Below are 17,507 nucleotides of genomic sequence, written 5' to 3' on the forward strand. Positions count from 1 at the left end.
ACTACCTGAGCTCAGGTGATTCTCCCACCTCAGCCTCCCAAGTAGCTGCACCTACAGGTATGCACCACCATGTCTCGCTATTTTATTTTATTTTTTTGTACAGATGGGTTCCCTCTATGTTGCCCAGGCTGGTCTTAAATTCCTGGGCTCAAGCAATCTTCCCACCTTTGGCCTCCAAAGTGTTGGGATTACAGGTGTCTGCCACTGCACCCGGCCAGGGATCACATTTCAACATAAAATTTGGAGGGGAAAAATATCTAAACTATATCAGATAGGAAAGCAAAAGTTCAGAGACATTTGGAAGTTATTCAAGGTTACATAGTGGCTACAGCAGAACTAAGAGGCAAGTGGTGCGGCTACCACTGCCTGAAGGTGGTGCCAGCTTCACCGATGGCACCAACAGTGACATCTTAAGCAGCATTTTCTGGAGCAGAGTCCTGGCTATGTACTGTCTTCCTTGGTTTCCTAAGTCTGATTCTGAAGCTTTTCTAGCAGTTATGTGAGCTGTTGATATCCTTCTAAAGATCTCCTTTTCTGCTTAAGTTAGCAAAAGTCATTTATGTTGTTTGCAACTAAGAACTTACGATGGGTATACAGGTCAAAGGAGAAAAATGCAAAGGGTCATCTCTGTTGATGCCCAGAAGGCATTTGATAAAATTCAAGACCAATTCCTGATAATAACCCTTCCTGAAATAGGAATACATGGATACCGCTTTAACGCAATAAATAATATATATCTCAAACCAAAGCAAGCATGCTTAATGGTAAAGCACTGAATGAAATGCTTTTAAAGGCAGAAACAATGCAGGCTTTCCTACTCTCCTTACTATTACAGAAAAAATTCTGGAAGGGCAATTAGACAAGAGAAAAAAAAGATGAGGTACAACTATTATAAACAAAGTGGCAAGGTTTTTATCCAGTGTGTTGATATAAATTCCTGAAAAACCCAACAGGATCAACTGAAAATTATGAGAAAGAACTAAAGTACATCAAGGTGGCTGGTTACAAAAATATTCTTTTTTCCTGTAGACAAACAACAGAAAATACAATGACATAAAATATCCCATTCATAATAGCAACCAATAGGAATAAACTTACTAGTATTATGCAAGACCTATGGGAGGAAACTATAGTACTGGGAGGGGCATTAAAAGTGCTTGTATAATTTTTTGAAGACAGACTTTATTCTCAGATAAGAAGATAAATATTGTGGTGATGCCAGTTTTCCTTAACTTAATCTATATAAATTAACCCCCCTAAAGGATTAAATTCATTTGAGAGAATAAGCAAACAGACAGTAATAAAATACCAGGAGATAATGCTCTATCAAACATTTCAGCATATTCTAAACCTATGCTATCCTGGAATACAGAGGCTTATCAATGGGATAGAACAGAATTTTTAAAAATCTTAAATATACGGGGCATTTAATAGGTGATAAAAGCAGCATTTTAAAGTAGTGGGAAAATTACATTTAAAAATGCTGCTGACACAATTGGCTAGCCATGTAGCATGCAGAAAAGGCAAGATCCCTACCTCATTTCTCATGCAAAAATAAATTCCAGATGGAGAGCATAATAATAAGAAAAAAACCCAGAACTGCATTAAATTAAAATACAGATGAATATTCTTATGATCTTGGAGTGGGGGAAGGCTAAGTATGTCAAAAAGATTGTAAATCTTTATGAAAAAGACTAATCTGTTTTACTATATAAAATAATTTAGGCTGGGCTTAGTGGCTTACATCTGTAATCCTAGCACTTTGGGAGGCTGAGGCGTGTGGATGGCTTGGGTGGGTAGATGGCTTGAACCTAGGAGTTTGCGACCAGCCTAGGTAACGTGATGAAACCCTGTCTCTGCTAAAAATACAAAAAGTTAGCTGGGCGTGGTGGCATGCACCTGTAATCCCAGCTACTGAGGAGGCTGAGGTGGGAGGATCGTTTGAGCCCGGGAAGTCAAGGCTGCAGTGAGCCATGATCACACCACTGCACTCCAGTCTGGATGACGGAGTGAGACCGTGTCTCAAAAATAATAATAAAATAAAAATAATAATTTAAGTTCTCTATACAATATGAAAACACTGTAAACATGGTTGAAAGGGAAGTAGGGAATGGTATAGACTGAAAAATAATATAATTTATATAAAAAATAATTTTATGGACCAGGTGTAGTGGCTCATGCCTGTAATCCCAGCACTTTGGGAGGCCAAGGCAGGCGGATCATTTGAGGTCAGGAGCTCGAGACCAGCCTGGCCAACATGGTGAAACCCTGTCTCTACTAAAAATACACAAATTTGGCTGGGCGCAGGGGCTCACGACTGTAATTCAGCACTTTGGGAGGCCGAGGCGGGCAGATCACGAGGTTAAGAGATCGAGACTATCCTGGCCAACATGGTGAAACCCCATCTCTACTAAAAATACAAAAATTAGCTGGGTGTGGTGGTGGGTGCCTGTAGTCCCAGCTACTCAGGAGGCTGAGGCAGGAGAGTCGCTTGAACCCGGGAGGCAGAGGTTGCAGTGAGCTGAGATTGTGCCACTGCACTCCAGCCTGGCGACAGAGCAAGACTCTGTCTCAAAATAATAATAATAATAATAATAATAATAATAATAATAATAGTACAAAATGAGCCAGGCGTGGTGGTACATGCCTGTAATCCCAGCTACTTGGGAGGCTGAGGCACGAGAATGGCCTGAACCCAAGAGGCAGAGGTTGCAGTGAGCTGAGATCGTGTCACTGCACTCTAGCTTGGGCGATGGAGTGAGACTCCATCTCAAAAACAAAACAAACAAACAAAAAACTTCTATGAGATAGTATCTATAAAGGAATACACCGAAAAGAATAATGGGCAAATGGTGTGTGCAGGTGAATCACACCAGTAAAAATAAAATCGCTAATTAAAAGGTATTCCTAGTTGTTTTCTTGATTGCAAACAGCAGAAACTGACACTGGTTTGTTTCCCCAATAAACGAATTTACAGGAAACCTATCAGGTTAGCTCACAGAAAGAACAGAGCCGGAGAAACAGGCTTGGGCAGAAACCCAGGGAGGCAGACACCAGTAAGAACTTGACACTAGAGTAGCAGCTGGACACTTGCTGCTACCACCCCCACACTGTATACCACCGTACTGTCACACTGCTAAATATATAGCTGCTAGATTCATTGATTCACTGCATTATCTTCAACGAACCATGTATCAATACTTCTAGAGCCAAAGTCTAGATAGGAACATATAGTTGGTCTTGCTCTGTCACCCAAGCTGGAGGGCAGTGGCACGATCATAGCTCATTGCAGCCTCCACCTCCTAGGCTCAAGTAATCCTTCCACCTCAGCCTCCTGAGTAGCTGGGACTACAGAAGTGCACCACCACACCAGGCTTATTTATCTATTTTTTTTAGAGATGGGATCTCATGATGTTGCCCAGCCTGGTCTCAAACTCTTCCCGTCTCTGTCTGCCTGTGCTGAGATTACAGGCATGAGCCACTGCACCCGGCGGTGGTCTTTTTTAGGTCATCTTCCTGGGCTGTAGCTTCCAGGGGTAGGAAGGGGAATATCTGCTCCCTGCCACCCTACCCAGTTTTCATAATGGGATCTTGAGTTGTCCTGCCTAATTTGGTATCCCCTGCAGACAGGAAGTTGGTTTAGATGTTGGATAGCAGAGAGACTGGCACATGATGTTCAACCTTACTCATACAAACAAAAAGTGCATTAATATGCCATGTTTTGTTCATCAAACTTGTCAATGTGAAAAAGACTGGAAAACTCAACAGTATGTTGGGGTTGGGAAATGTGCGTTTCCCATTCATTGCTGGCAGGATAAAACCTTTCTGGGGGTCAGCTTGACAATAGGTGTCACATATGGAATACGCATACCCTTTGGTCCAAGGTTTCAGCCTAAGGAGATAGCTACAGGATGGACAAGGTATAGGTCATGATAATATTCACTGCACTGTTGTTTCTAATTTATGTTTCCCGAGCTTAGGGTAAGGGGTAAACCCCGTCTCTACTAAAAATACAAAAATTAGGGCAACACGCTCGGGTCCCCTTCCACGCTGTGGAAGCTTTGTTCTTTCGCTCTTCACAATAAATCTTGCTGCTTCTCACAAAACAAAACGAAAAACAAAAAACAAAATTAGCCAGGTGTGCTGGCAAGTGCCTGTAATCCCAGCTACTCAGGAGGCTGAGGCAGGAGGATTGCTTGAACCCAGGAGATGGGGGTTGCAGTGAGCCGAGATCCCACCACTGCACTCCAGCCTGGGTGTTAGAGTGAGACTCCATCACACACACACACACACACACACACACACACACACACACATACGACATTGTTTAGGTATAAAGTTGCCAAATAACCTGTTACATGATGGCTACCTTACTGGGTACCCAATAATGAGTAAGATGGGTCTCTGCTGGGTTGAAGCCCACATATTAGTGAAGGTGATGATTGTAAACTGAATTGCAATATGGTCAAGTCAGTGTCATGAATGAGAGGTGCCAAGACAGCCTGTGGAAGGGACATCTCCTGGAGGGGGTGATATCTAAGGTGAGACTTTAAGGATGAAGGGAAGTTAACTAAGTAGAAAGGTTCTAAGTTAGCTAAGGAAAGGTTCAAGGGAGAGGGAACAGCTCCAGCAAAGGCCCTGGAGTCTGGATCAAACTGCCCAGAAGTTCAGGGCCATTGCATTCACATTTTAGTGTGAATAATCAGATGGCTTTCTTCCTGGTGTCCAGGGACAGTGCAGAGCACCCTGGAGATGTCATCATAGAGCCCTACTTACAATGGGGAGGGAGGTCAAAGGTAAAAACCATTTACTTTGAAACGTGGTGTAAGGTGGCCTTCATGTTTTAAAAAGGAGGAAGGGCTCTCCCTTCCCTGATTTCTCTCGTCTGCCTCAGGACTCAGACTAGCCCTTTTAGCAGACGGAAGCCTATAGAGAGGAGGTCATATACTAGTTGATTTTGGACTAAAGGCATCCCAAAGATGTACTATTTTTTGCTCCCTGCACTATTTTTTTTAATGGAACCAACGTTTAAAAATAGGATTTCTGCCTTCTCTTAAAACATCAGATGATCTGGTAACGCTGAGCTCCTATTCTCACATGGGAACAACTGGCTGGAGCTGAGTGGCAGCCATCTCTTTAGAAAGACGTTAATTTGAAGTTTGCTATAGTCCCCATCATTCCTTATATTTCCCCCAACACTGAGACCCAAGTCACTTGAAAGTCAATATGATAAATCAAACACCAGGATTCTTCACTCATTTGTGGGTTTGTGACCTGTGATATTGTGGATTCGTGACCTTTGGTTTAGAGGTCAAGTATAGGGGTTGTGAATAAAACTTGTGTTTGAATCAGATAAGAACTGTACCAATCTCAAAGATGGTGAATTAAAGATTAAAGAAAATATTGCATGCTTGGCATAATGTGTGGAACACAACAGCTATTGTAAACACCCAGTAGGAATGTAAGCTGCAAGAGGGCAGGTAGAAACCGTGCTAATTTAATCCGCTGGGGATATGACATTTGATTCTAATTTAATTCTTTGCAATATCCCCAGTAACTGTTGAATGAATGAGTGAGTGAATGAATGAATGGATGGATGGATGATGGGAGACCCCGGCGGAGTTTTAAAGGCTGGAATGAAAAGGAAGGTAGTTATGATAACAGCGTTTCGCTGGGACTCCAAGGTGCAGCCAGGAAGAAAAGCCCGCTGGGACGTGCCAGGGTCTGTGACTGCACTCCGCTGGCACCCAGACGGTAGGTATCTGCAACGTCCCTTGGGAGCCAGACAAGGCTGACTTGCCCAGGACCTGTCAGGGCCATGTCCACCAGCTCTTGCACGGTCTGGTAACTGACAGCATCCTGATTCCTGCACGTTCCCGCCTCTGCCATCTGATCAGCAAAGACAGAGACCCACCCCAGGGATCCACCATCCACCGGGAGCCCAGCCTTTTCCTCCAAGCCGGGACCGCGCCCACACTAGACATGGCCTACCTCGGGCTTCACGCAGCAGGACCGCGCCCGCAGCCTCCAGGCATCGCGTCCGGCTGGAGAGGCAGCTATCGTCCCACAGTGAACATGGCGGCTGAGGCGGCTTCAGCACGGGGCGGGCGCTGCCGGGAGGCGCGTCACGTGAGCGGCCCAGCTGGGCGGACCGCGCGCGCGCCCGCTGGCCCCGCCGGCCGCCGCTCGCTCGCTGGCGCGGCTGCGCTTTGAGGTGTGTGGGGCTGCGCTTTGAGGTGTGTGGGGCGTGGAGCACCCGGGCCTGGTGAGGCGCGGCGCTGCGGGATGCGGCGGCGGCGGCGGCGGCGGCGGCGGCGGCGGCGGCGCCGCGGGCCAGGCGGGCGGGCGCGGTGATGAGTGTCTGAGGCCGCCGCCATGTCCAAGGTAACGGCGCCCGTGTCCGGGCCGCCGGCGGCGGCGGCGAGCGGGAAGGAGAAGCGCTCCTTCAGCAAGCGGCTGTTTCCGAGCGGCCGCGCTGGCGGCGGCGGCGCGGGGGGCTCCCGGGCGTCCGGGCCGGCCGCGCCCTCTTCGCCCTCCTAGCCCTCTTCTGCACGCTCAGTGGGCAGCTTTATGAGCCTCCTTCTCAAGACGCTGTCCACGCTCTCGCAGTTTAGCTCTGAGGGCGCCGCCCCGGACCGCGGCCGCCTCCGCAGCTGCTTCCCGCCCGGCCGGGCGCCGCGCCCACGCCGCCCGCCTCTCCCGCCGCCGCCCGCCTCTCCCGCCGCCGCCCGCCTCTCCCGCGCCGCCGAGCCGGTGCCCGGCGTGGCGGGGCTCCGCAACCACGGCAACACGTGCTTCATGAACGCCACGCTGCAGTGCCTCAGCAACACCGAGCTCTTCGCCGAGTACCTGGCTGGGCCAGTACCGGGCGGGGCGGCCCGAGCCCTCGCCTGACCCCGAGCAGCCTACGGCCGCAGCGTGCAGGGCCAGGGCGAGGTCACTGAGCAGCTGGCGCACCTGGTGCGGGCCCTCTGGACCCTGGAGTACATCTCGCAGCACAGCCGCGACTTCAAGGTGAGCCCGCGCGCCGCTGCGCCCCGACTGCACCCGGAGCCCGTGGGGCACCTGCCCGCCCAGGTCTTCCTTCCCTCGGTTCCTCTTGGCCTGGCAGGCTTCTGCATTGGTTGCTCTGAGTGGTCTGGGCAATCGACCAGTGATTGTAAGGAGATTCATTCATTCATTCGTTTATTCACTCACTCACTCACTCAACATGTATTTATTGAGAGCTTACTACATACGTGCCCATATTCTGTGATAATAGGCAATGGGAGTGACATTGCAATGAACAAGACTGTCCGCCTTCATGGAACTTGCATTTTTGTGGGGTGGGAGTGTTGAGCATGGGTTCAAATCCTGATTCTGCCACTTACTAGCAATGTGACCTCGGGTAAGTTAAGCAGCCTCTCTGTGCTTACAGTTTCTTCATCTGGGACCTACTTTATAAGGTGGTTGTGAGCTGCAAACAAGTTGATATATTAGGTCGAACACTGTGGAATTACCCATATTTCACCGTTTTTTATTTACAGATTGGCACTTTTATAGGGTTCAACCTGATAAGTAAAATACTTCAATATCATGTGTATTTGCTGCTATTATTTTTGTTATTAAAGACTTGAAGAAGTTAACGAGGTAATATCAGATAGTGGTTTGAAGAAAAAAAACCTGCTGATGTGATTGATGTGCTGACAGGCTATTTTTTATTTTTATTTTATTTTTAGAGACAGGGTCTTGCTTTGTTGCCCAGGCTGGTCTTGAACTCTTGTCCTCGAGCCACCCTCCCCTCTTTGGCCTCCCAAAGTGCCGAGATTACAGGGGTGAGCTATACATCCCTGGGGGTATGTATGGCCCTTGGCCAAGCCCTCCTTTGCTGTCTGCTGGTGGGGCTGCAAGTGTAGTGAGAGGGTGAGATTTGAGAGCCGAGTGGTGGACTGGGACCGGATGGTATGGGACCATTTAGGATGCACGAAGAAATTGGGCTGTTACTCTAAGCAGAAGGGGAACATGACGTGAGATTGTGTAAGGGATACTTTTAGGTGGGACATGAATATGGTATTAAACAGCATGGAATCGGGCGGGGCGCAGTGGCTCATGCCTGTAATCCTAGCACTTTGGGAGGCCAAGGCAGGTGGATCACCTGAAGTCGGGAGTTCGAGACCAGCCTGACCAACATGGAGAAACCCCATCTCTGCTAAAAATACAAAATTAGACGGGCGTGGTGGTTGATGCCTGTTATCCTGGCTACTCAGGAGGCTGAGGCAGGAGAATTGCTTGAACCTGGGAGGTGGAGGTTGCGGTGTTTTTCCATTTTAATGTCAACTTTTTAATTTTTTATTTTATTTTATTTTATTTATTTATTTATTTTATTTTATTTATTTATTTATTTATTTATTTATTTATTTATTTATTTAAGATGCAGCCTTGTTTTGTTGTCCAGGCTGGTGTGCAGTGGCATGATCTCGGCTCACTGCAACCTCCACCTCCCAGGTTCAAGTGATTCTCCTGCTTCAGCCTTATGAGTAGCTGGAATTACAGGCGTGCACCACCACGCCTGGCTAATTTTTGTATTTTTAGTAGAGACAGGGTTTCACCCTGTTGGCCAGGCTGGTCTCGAACTCCTGACGTCAGGTGATCCATCCACCTCAGCCTCCCAGAGTCCGAGGATTACAGGCGTGAGCTGCCGCGCCCAGCCTAATGTCAACTTTTTGAACAAAGTATGGCATACATACAGAAAAATATATATGTCGTTAGTGTACAGCTTGATGTGTTATCCTAAAGTGATAATTTGTAACCCAGATCAAGAAATAGGACATCTCTAACCCTCCAGAAGGTACCCTTTCTGGAATGTTAGACTGTCTTCTAACACCATCCATTAGACTGTCTTCTAACACCATTGATTAAACATAGACTGTCTTCTAACACCATCGATTAGTTTTGTCTGTTGTTGGACTTGATTATGAGTGAAATAAGTATATATTGTTTTAAAAACAGCTTTATTGAGATACAGTTAACCTGCGATTTAATTCATCTATTTAGTGTACAGTTTGATTATATTCTTGGAGTTGTGCAAACATTATCACAATCAATTTTAGAACATTTTTAATTACCCCCCAAAAAACCCCATACTCATTAGCAGTCGCTCCCTATTTCCCTGGAATATTCCAGCCCTACATGAACGCTAAGCTACATTGTGTCTCTATCTAGTCTGGACATTTCAGATAAAAGGAATCATATATGCGGCCTTTTGCATCTGGCTTCTTTCACTTAGCATGATATTTTCAAGATTAATCATCTTGTAGTATATATCATACTACATTCCTTTTTGTAGCTGCAAAATATTCTATTATATGAATATTTCACATTTTGTTTATTCATCTGCTGATGGACATTTGAGTAGTTTCTACTTTGGCTATTATAAATAATGCTGCTGTGAACATTCACATACAGATTTTTATGTGGAGATGTGTTTTTGTTCCTCGGGTATATTTTAGAGATGGAATTGCTGGGTCATATGGTAACTGTGTTTAATTGTTTGAGGAGCTGTCAGGCACTTTTCCAATGTTGCTATACCATTTTATTCCCACGAGCGCTGTGTGAGGGTTCCAGTTTTTCCATATCCTCATCAACACTTGTTAATGTCTGTCTTTTTCATTATAGCCATTTGAGTAGGCGTGAAGTGGTATCTCATTGTGGTTTTGGTTTGCAATAAGTATATATTCTTTTGTGTCTGGGTTCTTTTGCTAAAATTTGATATTAGATAACATCTATTTCTGTAAGAGTAGTATCTAAAGTTTTGTAGGAAACATGGAAAATATATGCAAGTTGAAATAATAAAATTGACTTACTTGCCTTCCCCTCCCCTGTGTGTGTATAACGTAATTGATATCAAACCATATATCCAGATTTTCATCTTGTGATCTTTATTTCGTATTGTCTTATGAGTAATTTTCATCATAAAAACTTTTCAGATCATTATATGAAGGTACTATAACCTATTTTTGGGCATGTAGATGGCTTCTGGTTGTAATGAATGTATTTTGTACATAAATCTTTCACTTTTGATTATTTCTTGAGGCCATATAAAACGAAATTCCTTTCAGTAGTTACCTATTTCAAAGGCTCTTAAATCATATTATTACCTTATTTACAGAAGGATTTTACCACTAGCATTGTTAAGAATGTGTGGTACCCCACTGTTGTAATTAAAAAAGAAATCTTTAAGTTGCTAAGTAGAAAATAGCATTTCATTGTTTTAATTTGCATTTCTTTGGTTAGTAGTGAGGGAGAACAGCTTGATCTACTCTTTGAAGTTACTATGTGATAGTAACATTTTGATACTAGGGAATTGCCCTATTTTGATTTCTCACTCTTCTCTTTGTTTACTGTCTGTATATTCACACACTCATCCATTTAGCATCCACATAAGACAGGCAGATGACCAAGGCCTGAACTGACTAGAATTGGTAAAGATTGGGCCAGGCCAGGCCTAGGCTGGGAAGGTTCTAAATTGTACTTTGCTAGGAGAAGACTGGAGCCAGGATGAGCTGGAGGTGTCTGTGCTGGTTTTTAGGAGATCTGATTCTTGTGTCCAGGATTGAAAGAATGAGCGGAGGCTGTGATTGATTGGAGGCCTGAGAGTCAGCCTGGCTTGCCTGTCAAGTATCCATAGGGTTGGCTGTGTAGAGTGCCACAGCAGGTCTGTGACTTGCAAGCGTCTCAGGCAGTTAAAATTTACTGGGAGTACTCTGGGTTTATGGAGATGTGAATGCATAATTTATAGTGAAACTTGCTGGATCTGCTTATGAATAGTCTCCCTTAGTTACTACTAAGTGATGTTGCAGTTATAAAAATGCAATAGCAGAATAATGAGTCAACGCAAGGTTATTTCCAGAATATTTTGGATCCCCTTATAAAATCGGCTTCAGTCAAAAACATTTTAGGTCTGTTGTAATAAAATGTCAATATATTCAAATCAAGAGGATTTTGCCTCTTGTGTGTGTATATATAATCTGTGTGTGTTTATAGAAGAAATATATGCATCTTTGGCTTAGGGGTAGTTCAAGGCCTTATCTCATTTTTCCTCTAGTTCTTGCCTTTCCCACCTTATTCTGCCTCCTGGGATGTATAGGTCACTTTACTTCCACTTCGGAGAGGAGCACCACTCAGTGAAGAACATTGATTGGCTCTTGTGCTGTGGGCAGGGTCATTGTGCTGAGTTTGTAAGTCTGTATGTTCCTCCTCTACCTTCTTTTACTTGCTCAGAAAGCTGCCACTGCCATTCTTTTTTTCTCTTCCTAGGGTTAAGCATTCATCTCCCACCACCTGGCAAGCCAGGATGGCCTGAAAAGGCCACTGGATGTAGCTGTAGGGATACATTCTTTTTCTCTCTCTAATTTTCCTTTGATGCTGGCTGCTGTCTCTTTCCCCAGTGGTTAAGATCCAGAGGTTGGTTTGGGCTTTGAGTTTAGAGTTACTATAAATGGAAAACTTTGTTTTAAAGCTCCATAGGTGTCTGTCTCTTGTTTTTAAACAGCCTGAGATATCATTGACACATAAAAATTGTGTATATTTAAAGTGTACAACTTGATGCTTTTCAAACCCTCAACCATTTGTAATGTTTCATGACAGGAATATATAATAATTTATTAGATATTTAGGTGGCTTTTCAGTTTTAACTTTAACTCTTTCAGATTATCATTCTTCCTGTATGATGACCAACTTGCATTGGGACTGGACGTTTGCTTTTTTGTGTTGATTGTAAGTCAAAATTTCCCCCCTTCCTCCTTAAAAAAAGGGTTTGTTTTACTATAGTTTTGAATGGTAGATTGTGTTGGAAAAAATGAGAAAGAGTCCAAAAAGAAGATACTTTTGAGTTACTTGAGTTAGTTGACTGGGTAGTTAAATACATTTTGGTGACCTGAGCTGACTCTAAACTTGGAGTCAGCAAGTCTTGGCCACTTAAGTTGTGCGGGGAAGGATGAACTATTGGTGGAATTAATCTCCACCAGAAGAGCAGCTTGAGCATTTAAGGTGAAGAACACCCCCTTTACATTACTGATGAGAGATGGATGGAGTTCCCTGAAGCCAGATCTTTGTCTCTGGTGTGTTTGCTTTCTCTAGCATCCTGGGACACTTGGGCAGGACATAGTTCTTCACATGCTGCAACTTGATCATTCTACATTGTCTGCATTCCTCCTTATTTCTCAAATAACATGCCAATTAGATAAACGGCATTTTTGTTTCTGGGCCATATTTCAGTCATAGGAAGAAATACAAATTGCAACAAAACAAAAACTGCTTAACAAGGATTTATTTAAGAGCAGATAAATTCCCTGAAGCCTCAGGGTTGGTGCAGCTGTAGTTCAGTCGTGCTTTATGTCTAACTGAGAATTGACATTTAGAATGAAGAACCTGAGCCCTGTATGATGCTGAGTCCTATATGGGGACAAATCATTGTAAGGTACTTTGTTGAAGAAGGATTATGGGCAAAAATATTTTAAGGCTTTTTTAATCAGCTGAGGTTGAAGAATAGTGGTAACTGGCCGGGCATGGTGGCTCATGCCTGTAATCCTAGCACTGTGGGAGGCTGAGGCAGGCGGCTCACTTGAGGTCAGGAGTTTGAGACCAGCCTGGCCAACATGGTAAAACCCGTCTCTACAAAAAATACAAAAATTAGCTGGGCATGGTGATATGCGCCTGTAATCCCCGCTACTTGGAAGGCTGAGGCAGGAGAATCGCTTGAACTCGGGAGGCGGAGGTCGCAGTGAGCTGAGATTGTGCCATTGCACTCCAGCCTGGGGGACAAAGTGAGACTGTCTCAAAAAAAAAAAAAAGAAAAAAAGAAGAGTGATAACTTTGAAAAATTACTTTGTTTCTCTGAGGCTAAGTTTTTTCATCCATAAATAAGAATACAGCATAGGGAATTTCCTAAGGGTGAATTTATTTATTTTATTTTATTATTTTTTTGAGACAGAGCCTTGCAGTGTCGCCCAGGCTGGAGTGCAGTGATGCGATCTCAGTTGACTGCAACCTCCGCCTCCTGGGTTCAAGCGATCCTCCTGCCTCAGCCTCTAGAGTAGCTGGGATTACAGGCATGAGCCACTGCACCCAGCCACTAAGGGTGAATTTTATAGAAAATAACATCTATAAGCAATAAGCGTAATACCTGATACAGTATAAGCGCTCAATAAGTATTAACTGTTATTGTTACCCTTTGCACCAAGCATTGTATTTGCTAGGTATTGGGGAAGTAATACTGAGTAAGACATTTTTCCTGTTCACTGTCTAGTGATGCATGTGAGATGGTATATCCTGGAGATATGAATAAAACGTAATGTAAGAAGTCATATAATGCGCTTATGACAAAGGAGCCTCCCATAAGTTTTGGTGCTTTTGGAAGTGAAACTCCGGAGCTTTTCCAATGTGGCTGTGTTTGTTCTCAGACTTGGCTTCACATTAGAAATAGTCATTAAAAATAAGTCACACTTGAAAAAAAAATTAGCAGTGGGCTGCTGCCAGGACATGGTTTTTATTTTTAACTTTCCCCAGGTAATTCTAATGTGCAGCCAGGATAGAGAACTAATGCTTTAGATATTTTCTCGTTTTCTTTCTCTTTGGCATTTTTAAGGATTGTGTAGTATCATAGAGTGATTCTTTTCTTTTTTTATTCTATTTTTCAAAACTAACATAATAGCATCTGTACAGAGTTTTAGACTTTACAAAATGCTTTTATGATCTCATTAAAGCCTTACAGTAATCCTTTTAGAAAAGCATTACTATCACCATTCCCATTTTTCAGAAAAGATGACTGAGGCTCAGAGAAGCACATTAAGTAAAAAATGGTAGAAAGTTTGGGCGCAGAGACTGACACCTGTAATCCCAGCACTTTGAGAGGCTGAAATGGGAGGATCACTTGAAGTCAGGAGTTCGAGACCAGCCTGGCCAACATGGTGAAACCCCATCTCTACTAAAAATACAAAAATTAGCGGGACGTGGTGGTGTGCACCTGTAGTCCCAGCTACTTGGAGGCTGAGGCAGGAGAATTGCTTGAACCCGGGAGGCGGAGGTTGCAGTGAGCTGAGATTGCACTACTGCGCTCCAGCCTGGGCAGAGAGAGACTCCATCTCAACAACAACAACAACAACAGAGAGAGACTCCATCTCAACAACAACAACAACAACAAAAATAAGAAAAGGAAAAATCAAAAGTAGTAGAATGAGAACTTGAACTCTGGTATTCATAATCCAGTCTTTCTTTTTCTACTGCATTTCTAGCAGAAAGTTTTTACCATTGTGTAAGTACTTACTTGGAGGTCTTCTCTTGCTACTTGTATAATCAGTTGGGACAACTTTTGCTCCTTGTTTGTCTGGCTGAATCCACTTATAGGATATTCCTTTCACTGTTTCTCCCTTTTTTCCTGGCTCTTGACCATATTTCAACCCTTAGTTTTGTGGTTTCATGAGTCAGTTATAATTTCTTGAAATGCAGTAACCGTTACTCAACCCCTTTATTATAGCCTTTTCTTTTAGGTGAGGAATGCATACTTTACTAGTCGTTATTCAGCAATGAGTCTTTGCCACTAGGTCTTTGTGGTACATATGAATTTGCTTAAAAGCTGACACTAATCTTACAGCAGTGCAGATATTCTTTGCTATGCAAATCTGTTTGGTTCCTGAGTTTGGATCCTGAGAACTTGGATATGATGAACACCTATACTTGAGTTATCCTATGCTTGGCCCTTGTGCGTGGAAGGATCAGGAGCTCTGTACAGGTTGACCATCCTAAATCTGACAATCTGAAATCTGAAATGCTCCAAAATTTGAAACTTTCTGAGTACTTACATGATGCTCAAAAGAAATGCTCATTGGAGCATTTTGGATTTTGAATTTTCAAATTTGGGATACTCAGCTGGTAAGTATAATACAAATAATCAGAAATCTGAAAAAAATATGAACTCTGAAATACCTATGGTTCTGAGCATTTTGGATAAGGGATACTCAACCTGTACCAGGAATAACATGCTTTTCTCTGTGGCCAAATGTGAACAGAGTCCAAGGAATGTGTGTGGCATTTGCTCCTGTCCTCATCAGGTTGTCTTTCCATCCTGGATGGAAGCCCCCTTTCCCTGTGCCTCATTTCTCTCTCCTCTCCCACCAGGGTCCCCTGCTTATCTTTCTGAGGAGGGAGAGTGGTTTGAAGGGTGTGGTGGAGGGCATTCCAGCCCTAGGGGAAGTACATGTGAAAGCCTAGAGGCCTTAGGGTCCCTTTCAAGGGGCTGTTGCCCCAGCCAGCAAATATTAGGGGCCTCTCAGTCTTATTTGTCTCCTCTCCCCTCAGAGGAGAAGATAAGGAGGAAGAATAGATGAAGGGCACAGAAGGCCCTATTTATTCTGTGTCCTAGTATGTCATAGGACACCTACCTGTGTCCATAGTATGTCATATGGACACTATATTACCATTTTTTCATGAGTTGTATCTGTTTTTACAGTGTTCATCTATTTGTACAAATTTTATCCCTTATGTTTTAGCTAATTATTCTTCATCAACTTAGTAGGCGTCCTGAAAGTAAAATTCAAAAGATGAAACTTCTCAAGACAAGCACTTATTATTTTATTTCCAGCAGCAGCCCATAAACCAGATTTCACTTTTAGATACCACCCAGCTGTTTGCATTTCATCTATTTCTTTTTCTAAAAATGTAAATACTATTGTCCTCCTGAGTTCTTCTGTTTTTGTTTGTTTTTGTTTTTGTCCATGATCACTGGAAACAAATTTTGTGTTTCTTCTGGCATAGAATCAAAGAAAGTGGGCAATGATTGGGTTTGATGAGTCTTGCAAGCTACCCTTCTTCCCAAAAGAGAAGTCCAACTCCCGATCATTCATGTCAGACCAGTATTGCCACATCCATTTCCCATGGGTGGAAGTCACCAGTGACCGACCGTTGCTTTTTCTTCTTCTTCCTGGAGTTAGGTGAAGGATGTCTTGGACCAGTCAGTATCTTTTCCCTGGAGCCTGGGATGCTTCGACCTCTTTACTAGGGCTCTACAGGAAGAAAGACCCTCATGTCTCATTTTATGGCTCTTTTCTTTTCTGACCCATGTTTCCAACTCTTTTTTTTTTTTTCTTTAAGGGAAAAAAATAAAAACATTCTCTCTTTGAAGGGTAAGGAGAAATTTTGTGAAACTTGAAAACCCGGTAAGTGTTTTGCCTTTTACTTTATTATTTAGTAACTATATGCTAAGGATCATCCCAACTGAGGGGAAAATAGGAGCAAGGGTCAAACTTGTTTATAGTAGGATGTATAGGATTTAAGCCAGGAGACCAAGAGACTCAGTTTAATTTTTTTTTCCAAACAGAAACACTATACCCAAATTCTGTAAAATAGACACAAATATGTAAGATTAATTTTAAGAAGGTGCGTGTTTTATTTTTTCTTTTCTTTTCTATTTTCTTTTTATTTATTTTAAATAGAGACGGGGTCTCAATATGTTGCCCAGGTTGGTCTAGAACTGGGCTCAAGCCATCCTCCTGCCTTGGCCTCCCAATGTGCTGAGATTACAAGCATAAGCCAACACACGTGGCCCACATTCTGTTTTCTATAGAAATGACATAAATAATTTCTCAGATTGTAGCAATGCTTCTATTTACAGAGGACATTGATAATCAACTTTTTCAAAACTGCAAACATACAGAAAGATTAATTTAGGACATCAAATAAACTAAGGTTTAATTATGAAAAAAAATCGTAAAAGGCAAATCAAAGCAACATCAGATGTGACCAAAAACGTATACCAGATCACTTGCCGGGACTCTTGGGGAAGGGCTTGGGTGAAGATTTGGGATGCAGGGGACTCATCTGCTCATTTGATGAACCAGGATTTGAATCACAGGTTCAGTGAGTTGCCTCTGATAACCAGTGGTTTGTGGCAGAGCCGGAGCTTGAGCTTAGGATTCTTGACTCCTACTGCTTTTCTTTTTTCTGTGATACATACTAAAGGATTGGCCATTAGATTCTTCTGTGTTTTGTTTTGTCTGGGGAAGAGGTAAGATAAGTAGTCCCCTGGGTATCTGCAGTGGGAATAAGTTACCATTGTGAGGGGTAAAAAGAGGCAGAAAGAGGACCTTTTGTGTTTGTGTATTGAGATTTTCTTTTCCTTAAATTTCCTTTAGGGTCTGATATAGTGATTTAGGGTGGGGTTGACCCAGAATGGTTTTTTCCCTAGTTACGAGGATTGTGGACGTTCTGTTACCTGTTTGGTCATGCCCAACAAACATGTTGTTGAGCAGCCTTGGCACTCTGCGTTAGAACACAGCAGTTGGTGGATAAGTGTGGATGAGTTGAAGTGATAGTGGACAGAAGTGTAAATAAATTTAATGCAGTCTTGATAATTGAATGTAGTCTCCACCCTGAAATCTGAATGGATGCTGTGTATAAAATATCTGCTTTGAAATGTAAGGAAGAGTTTGATTTCAGTTAATTTGTTAGGAATGTCTATGCTGAAACTTTTTTTT

General features: G+C 43.2%; 1 protein-coding gene across 1 annotated transcript in view; it reads left to right on the top strand.

Annotated features, from left to right (window-relative positions):
- The first annotated feature begins 6,360 nt into the window (after positions 1-6,360).
- LOC112131899 (ubiquitin carboxyl-terminal hydrolase 31-like) overlaps positions 6,361-17,507 on the top strand; it is a 60,427-nt gene continuing 49,280 nt past the window's right edge. The window contains 3 exon segments of the mRNA XM_054533815.2: positions 6,361-6,851; positions 6,853-6,905; positions 6,908-7,014. Of these exon segments, the coding sequence (XP_054389790.1) occupies positions 6,376-6,851; positions 6,853-6,905; positions 6,908-7,014 (636 nt within the window). The 5' untranslated portion in view covers positions 6,361-6,375.

This window comes from Pongo abelii, chromosome 18, assembly GCF_028885655.2.
Source record: "Pongo abelii isolate AG06213 chromosome 18, NHGRI_mPonAbe1-v2.0_pri, whole genome shotgun sequence".
NCBI classification, from domain to species: domain Eukaryota; kingdom Metazoa; phylum Chordata; class Mammalia; order Primates; family Hominidae; genus Pongo; species Pongo abelii.